The 7,718-nt window shown below is 49.6% G+C and overlaps 1 protein-coding gene across 1 annotated transcript; it reads right to left on the reverse strand.

Annotated features, from left to right (window-relative positions):
• Window positions 1-4,931: 4,931 nt before the first annotated feature.
• LOC106349816 lies at window positions 4,932-6,086 on the reverse strand. The gene is made up of 3 exons (XM_048766739.1): window positions 5,591-6,086; window positions 5,313-5,549; window positions 4,932-5,212 (listed from the first exon to the last, which is right to left on the reverse strand). Exons 1-3 carry the CDS (start codon window positions 6,084-6,086, stop codon window positions 4,932-4,934), a joined length of 1,014 nt encoding a protein of 337 aa, XP_048622696.1.
• Between the last annotated feature and the right edge of the window lie 1,632 nt (window positions 6,087-7,718).

Genomic DNA, 7,718 nt, shown 5'->3' on the forward strand with positions numbered 1-7,718 from the left:
ACTTAAGAAACGCTTAGACGCTAAATAAGGCAGGTGGGCAGATGAACTTGAGGGAGTCCTCTGGTCACATCGCACAACCCCAAGACGAGCCACGGAAAAAAAACCTTTCACCCTCGTATACGGGACCGAATGCATGATTCCCGCAGAAGTCGAGTTCCCCGGCGTCCGAAGAAGATTACTGCCCGAACGGGAAGAACTCAATAACGCCATGCTCCTAGACGATCTTGACTTGGTCAACGAACGCCGGGACCGAGCACTCGTCCGAATGCAGAATTACCAACGCATAGCCGCAAAATATTTTAATTCCAACGTACGGAATCGCAGATTCAACGAAGTAGAGTTGGTTCTTCGCAAAGTCTTCCAAAACACCGCTGAGCGAAACGCGGGAAAACTTGGAACAACCTGGGAAGGACCCTACAAGATCATAATGGTCGTTCGACCAGGTTCCTACGAGATAGCCAACATGCAAGTCGTAAAAATCTCGAGAACTTGGAACGCAATGCATCTCAAAAAATACTATCACTAAACAAACCACTTCGCAACTACCGAACTACGAGACGGCTTGTTCTCCATAAGGAGTACGTAGGAAGTTTGTCGAAAGACGAATTCAGCTGTCCCCCCTCTCTAAAAGGGGGGGGGGAGTGGGTACGTATACTCGTATACTCCCAAGTTCAAAATATCTGACCACCCCCTCGATATTTCTGAAAGTTTTTTACCTTGCAAACCGAGCAAATCATCTTCGTCCACAAATTATATCCGAGTCCTGAAAAAACTCGCAAATAAACCAGTCATTAGGGAAAAATCAACCTCTGGCACTGCGAGACGTTGCAAAAACCGCCTAAGAAGTTGTTTCCCATCCGACAAAACGAAACCCTCGTCACAAAAAATAATATACCCACTAACATCTCTGCAAACACTTATTCTTCGCGAAGACCCAAACGGTAATATCTACCACCAAGTTCGTTGCTGATCACATCGAACTCTTAAACGTCCTAGACGCGGCCATCTCACGAAGATGACCCTCGTACATCCGACACAAGGATAATAGCGCTATAAAAAAAATCCGAAATTTTGGTCAAGCACTTCCAGTTGGCTTAAAAATGGTCTCTGGAGAGATGCTCAATTCGTACCAGACAAGTCGTATAAGCCGAGAACCTATCGCGGACTTTAAATCGGTACGAATCAGGTTAAAATCGCATCAGGAAAATCAATAGCCGGCTAGTCACCGCATAAATCTTAAAATCGAAAGTAAACCTAGGTCTTGCCCTAAACCCAGCCTCTATGCTTACATTCAACGTCTCCAGATATCCCGCAAAATTAGGATTTCTCGGAATGCTCTCGAAACAGATCGCGAATAAAGCATTTCACATCGAAGAGAGATATGAGACGACAACTCATAATCTTCCTTCCATACGCCTACTCACGTAAACGCAAACTGATTATCCATTCATTGAAAAACAAAAGCCGCAAAGCGGTAGGGATTCAAAGCCACAAACGGCCAGTCCCGAAGCATAAAATATGGCCATACAAGGCCAGAACAAACTCATAAACATAAAAAAAAAACTCTCAAGTGAGATCATCACCGTGATCATCTTCTGGAATCTAAACCTCCTCTTCACCCATCGCCTCGTCCAAGCTCAGGGCCGCGTCGCCTCCGTTTTCCCCGACCACGGGATCTTTCCCCTCTGGGTCTTCTGAACACGTCGGAAGGAAACACGCGGACTTCAGGTCGGCCAAGAAAAGATCGAAATCCCCATCCACGACCGCCAAGTCTCGCTTGCGATCAGACAACCTGGTTTCCTCGGCCTGTAAGGATGGAGGAGTCTCGCTTTGGAGTGCCCAAACCACGGCCATCCCACCCTCGGCAGTCGCTAAGGCCAAATCCCTGCTGCGGATGCACTCAAGGAAGCCTAGAAAGTCAGAGATCTTCGCCAAACAAGCCTGGAACTCAACACGGAGCGCATCCTTGGCCTCCTCGACCATGCGACTAGTCGATCCTTCGTCACTCTCAATCTGACGCTGGAGTCGACGCACCTCCGAAGACTTGGCTTTTCTTGGTTTCTTCTCCTTAAGCAGAGAGCTCGCCGTCTTCCCAAGGTCCCTCTCGAGCTCCCCGATCTCAGCCTCGAGCTTAGACACCTTTGCGGAGTGGGAACCCTCGATAGCTTTCAGCATGGACTTAGTTTCGGACCATTTGCCTTGCATCTCCGTCAGATCTCTCGCAAGACGACTGGATTCAGAACCGCACTCGCTGATCATTCCATCGATCAGCGACACAAACTGCGAGACAAGAGAACAGTTAGAGATACGAAAGGAAACAAGGCTAAAAAAAAGAGAGAGAAAAAATCCAACGAGCTAAGCGTAAATATCCAAAGTGAGGGACGAACCTTTCCACGGAGCCCCGGCGCCAGATTCAGGCCTTCTTGCTGCGAAGACTCCCCGTCGTTGCCCGTGGTGCACCGCCTCTTCCGGCCCTTGGGCTGAACGACCGGAGCAGCGCTGGGAGCATGCAGAGCCAGGATAATTTCCTTCCTAGCCGGAGGAGGAGGCATGGACTCAGCGGCCTTCTCTTTGTCCTCGACAAGAATCGGAGTCGTAGACGATCCAGTGGGCTGAGCCAAAGCGTCTGGTACACACGGAACGCTCGTCTCGACTTGAGTTCCTGCGTCCTGCGGAACCTGAACCTCAAACCCATGAGTCGGAGAAACGGCCAGAGCAAAAGAGGATGGAAGCTCAGTGTCAGCCCGAACTGGTTCCTTCTCGGCTTTGCGGTGAGCTAGTTTCTCTAAAAAGGAAAGGAAGCCGGCGACGCAAGCTGGCGCCTCAACGGAGGAAGCTGGAACCGGAGCTTGGGAGGTGGCCTTGCCCATCTCAACGTCGGAACTTCTCTTGTCACCTTGGGAAGAAGACATCTTGAAAGCTAAAGTTTAAGAGAGAAGCTAGAGAGGATTTGGGAAGGAAAGAAAGGTGTGAGAGAAATGAAAGATGGTGGCTCACTACTTATAGAAGTATGAGCTTAGGATTTCGATTTTTTATAATATATATTTCCTCGTTAACATTCCTCTGCGGAATCCTGAATCTGAACTTCGTCCGACACGCCTATCTTGCCTAATTCGCCAAACCGCGCGCTAGAATCTCGTCGCAATCCACGATTCTAACGAGCTGGGGGGCTAACTGTTGAGGTTAAAAACGTTAAGACGAAGTTAACATTCAGATATCCAAAGAAATTAGCATTAACATTTTTACGAGAAATAAATCTTCGAAAAGATTTATTTTTACGAAGAATCTTGCGGAGGAAACACGTTCACGAAACAACAGACACATATCCAAAACAGCCAAAGCTCGATTGCTACGTAGCGACCAAGCACGCACACGGCTCGGTTGCTACGTAGCGACCAAGCTCTCGCCAAGCTCGGTCGCTACGTAGCGACCGAGCACGTACACGGCTTGGTCGCTGCGTAGCGACCGGGCTCTCCCAAAACGTCGATACGACACGAATCCATGCATTCTCGTATACTCTTCAAATGCTATCTCCTGTAGACCGTGGCTAAACCATTCTATTTTTCTCGTCACTCGAAGTCATTAGTCAAACTTTACGATAAAAACCGCGGAAAGTTTGTTTTTATCGAAGAAACCGTAATAAAAGTTTCGAGTTAAAGACGGCCCAAAGAGACCTAAGACAAAGCTCGAAGCCCACTTACGATTTCTTAACCAAAAGCCCATAAGCCTTATGACGGTTTATGCTTGGTTCGTAAGGCAAGATAAATGTCAAGTTTCCGCGGATAAATGTGAAGTTTCCGAAGATAATTACGAAGATCGGGAAAAATGGAATATCTCCATTTTTAAGCTATCACGGCTTAAGGGCAGAAGGGGAAAAGCGTGAACCGGCCTAGGAGCAATTATATAAGGATTCCTAGGCGAGAGGCACCAGAGGAACTTTTTCAGAGCAAACTTAGCACTTAGAGAAATTAGGCAATTTTTCGTTTTTGTTATTTCAAGCTGCGACTCAACTAGGTTTTGCAGTCTTAGGTTGTTAGAACTAGGGATCTCGCCGACATCTCTCATAGCCGAGGCTTCTACCTTGTTGTAACGCTCATACGCGAATTCGGAATAAGACACCTTTTGCTCTCTATTCGATTTCTTATCTTTGATCATCTTTAGTTCGTGTTCTGATTGCTTGGCGTGTGGTATTAGCAGATATCCGGGACCTCTGGGAAACTAGGGTTCTCCAACTTTCCTAATTTAAACGGAAATCGACAGTGCGAATTTCGGTTCTCACACCAGCCGTTGATAGGTCGACCCCGCGTTCTTTAGGCCGAAGGGCGTAACGTTATAGCTGTAGATCCCTCTGGACGTCATTAAGGATGTTTTCTCCTGGTCTTACGGATGCATGAGTATCTGATTATAGTCGGAGAACGCATCCATGAATCTCATCAGCTGATGCCCCGCGGTGGCGTCCACCATCTTGTCGATGTGAGGTAGTGGGGAGGGGTCCTTTGGATAGGATTTATTGAGGTCCATGAAGTCAATGCAGACTCTCCACTTCCTGTTCTTTTTCTGGACCACGATGACGTTGGCTAGCCACTCTGGATACTGCACCTCGCGAATGAACCCCGCGCCGAGCAGGCTCTTGACTTTATCGTTGATGATCGCATCTCTCTCAGGGGCAAACTTCCGGGTTGGTGTAGGGGATCCACCTACAGCTTATGCATGATGATCTCCGGATCAATCCCGGGCATGTCTGCGTTGGACCAAGCGAAGAAATCGGAGTTAGACCTGAGGAAGTCTATCAGTCTTCTTCTCAACCCTTCGGTTAGCTTGGAGCCGATCTTGAGATGCCGGGTCTGATCTCCTTCAGTTAATGGCACCTCATCCATTTCTTCTACCTCCGGTTCCTCGGTGTGCTGAGCCGAAGGTTTGCTCTGTAATTGCTATAAGACCTTGGTCTTTCCCTTCAGAGTGGTCTGATAGCAGGAGCGGGAATATTCTTGATCCCCTCTGATCGCCTTTATGCCCCAGGGCGTAGGGAACTTCACCATTTGGTGAAGATTTGAGGGGACGGCTCCCATTCCGTGGATCCAGGGCCGTCCTAAGATCATGTTGTAGGACGAATCGCAATCAACCACGAGGAATTTGGTTGACATGTTGACTCCTTCGGCGTATACGGGGAGGGTTATCTCCCCAGCGGTTTGCTTGACTTCCCCGCTGAAACCTATAAGGGGGTTTACCCTCCGAGTTAGAGCGCCTTCCTCCAGCCCCAGGTCCTTGTATGCGGCCTAGAAGATGATGTTGCCTGAGCTTCCATTATCTACCATCCTTTTTACCAGGCAGTTTGCTAAAGTGAGCGAGATGACCAGGGCGTCGTGATGAGGAGTGAGGACTTTTTCCTGCTCCTAGGCTGTGAAACTTATTTCGTCCGTCCCTAGGAGCAGGCGTGTTGGCTTGGCTGCTTCTAGGCCGTGCTTGGCATTCCAGGTGCTTCTCTTCGCGGCTGCATGGCTTATGCCGCTGATTTCCTAACAGCCCGAGATGACATGGATCACTCGGTCCTGTTGCAGTGGCGAGATGGGAGCAGCTTCAGTGGGCTTACCCATTGTCTCCTTGCTTAGATAGCTCTTGGCCTTCTCGGAAAGGAACACCCTGAGGTGACCTTTCCTTAGCAGCTCGTTGACTTTGATCTTTAGTGCGACGCAGTCCTCCGTTTTGTGACCGTGGTCTCGGTGGAAGTCATACCTGAAGCCAGTGTTCCAGAAAGAGTCGGGGGCTTTCATCTTCTGAGGCCACTTGACCTGCTGGCCCATCTGCCTCAGAATATTGATAAGCTCCGGCCTCGAGACGAAGAGGTGAGATATGTCTGGCCACGTGGACACTGCTATCCCTTCTGCCTTCTCGATTGGCCGGTTCTGGTATCTGCCCCGGTTTCGATTTCCGGAGTCCCTAGCTGATCTTGGAGAGGGTTTCTCATCTCGCTCGGTTCGGTCTGGTCTGATCGCCTTTGGATCTTGCTTTTGCTGTGCCTTGGCACGGCTGGCGACGTCTTCCTCCCATTTGACATGCGCCCAGGCTCGAGATAGGATGTCTTCCATGGTTTTGCACTTGTATTTGGTCAGCTCTTTTTAGAGGTCTCCGTCGGGGAGCAGGCCTCTCTTGAAAGCAGAGATAGCAGTGGGGATACTACATTCGGGGATAGCCACCTTTTCTTGATTGAAGCGGGCTATGTAGCCTCTCAGGGGTTCCGCCCGATGCTGGAGGATTTCGTAGAGGCTGTCGGAGGTTTTCTACAGGTCCCTACTGCTGGCGAATTGTTCCACAAACTTATCGCTGAGAACTGCGAAGGAGGCTATGGACCTGGAGGGTAAGTTGATATACCATTGCAGAGCAGGTCCGGTCAGAGTGGAGCCGAAACCTTTGCACATGGTGGCTTCGCGTGCCCCTTTTGGGAGTGCTACAGCGAGCATCCTCTGTCTGTATTGGGCGACGTGGTCGTCCGGATCAGTGGTCCCGTTATACGCCTTTATACTAGGGAAAGAGAACTTCTTGGGCATCTCGATCAATGTGATCTCATCCGTGAAGGGAGTATCAGCGTAGAAATCGGGGTTGCTCTTCCGTATGGGGGGAGCTACCCCTGGGAGTCTCTCCACCATGGATTGCATGGTGTCGAGCCTATCGGAGAATATCTGGTGAAGGTGAGCGATCATGGGAAACTCGGCTCTTGCTGCTCCGTCTGATGCTTCCTTATCAGGCTCGGGCTCCGAGTCGCTGTCCTCCCCGTCATAAGTCTGAGCGTCCTTACCCTTTTCTCGCGTAGATGCTTCTCCTCCCGGCGCCGCAGTTGGGAGATTCGTGCCTGTCCCGGAGTTAGGTGTTTCCAGAGGCGGTATGGGGCGAACCTGAGTCCGGAATCAACGCTTCTTGTGGCTCGCTGCGTTAAGGGCTTGATTCTCGTCTCGGAGGGTAAGATTCTCCGATTCGAGCTGGCTGAGCTTCTCGGCGCTCTGCTCCAGTTGCTTAGAGTGTTCGTTGAGTTTTTCCTTAAGGATTTGGAAGTCCGAGGACAGCTCGGTATTGGTATCTTGCCGAGCTCTATGTAACCCGGTTACTTGACCTTGCAGGTCATCGATTTGTCTTTGGAGTTCAGTCTCTCTCTGAGTAGCTTCGGGTAGCTCGTCATGCTCATCCACCGCCATTATCACGTAGTTTAGATTACCCCTCCTTCTAGCGCCAAAATGTTATGGGATTTTTGTGTAGGATCTTTGTGAGTACTACGGAACGATGGATAAGGCTAGTATTTGTATTGATTTGCAAGTAAGAAAGTAGAAGGAGACGTTTTATTAGATCAAAGAGCTGGAACTACAACAGTTTTGAGTAAGAACCCTAGTTCTAGCCGCCTAGCTCTAATCTCTAAGTCTCGAAGTGTCGATCCCTTGCTTTAGGGTTTAGGTCCCCTTTATATAGTCTTCGTAAGGCGGGCCTTAGTCGGTTGGAGTAGGTTAAACTCTTCCATATTCGGAAATATGGAAGGTTCTCTTTATCGGAAGTTTTCCATTTCTCGGGGGAAAGGAGAGATACTGGGACCGGACCCGAAAAACTCCATAGCGGGGAACCGGGTGTTCTGTCTAGCGGGGATCCTGGGAAACGGGGTTCCTTCCAGCGGAGATCCAGAGGCCGGTGTCATGTCTGGGGTCTGCAGGTATTCGATTGAGTATTTTTCCCCGACA

The sequence above is a fragment of the Brassica napus genome, chromosome C8 (genome assembly GCF_020379485.1).
Source record: "Brassica napus cultivar Da-Ae chromosome C8, Da-Ae, whole genome shotgun sequence".
NCBI classification, from domain to species: Eukaryota; Viridiplantae; Streptophyta; class Magnoliopsida; order Brassicales; family Brassicaceae; genus Brassica; species Brassica napus.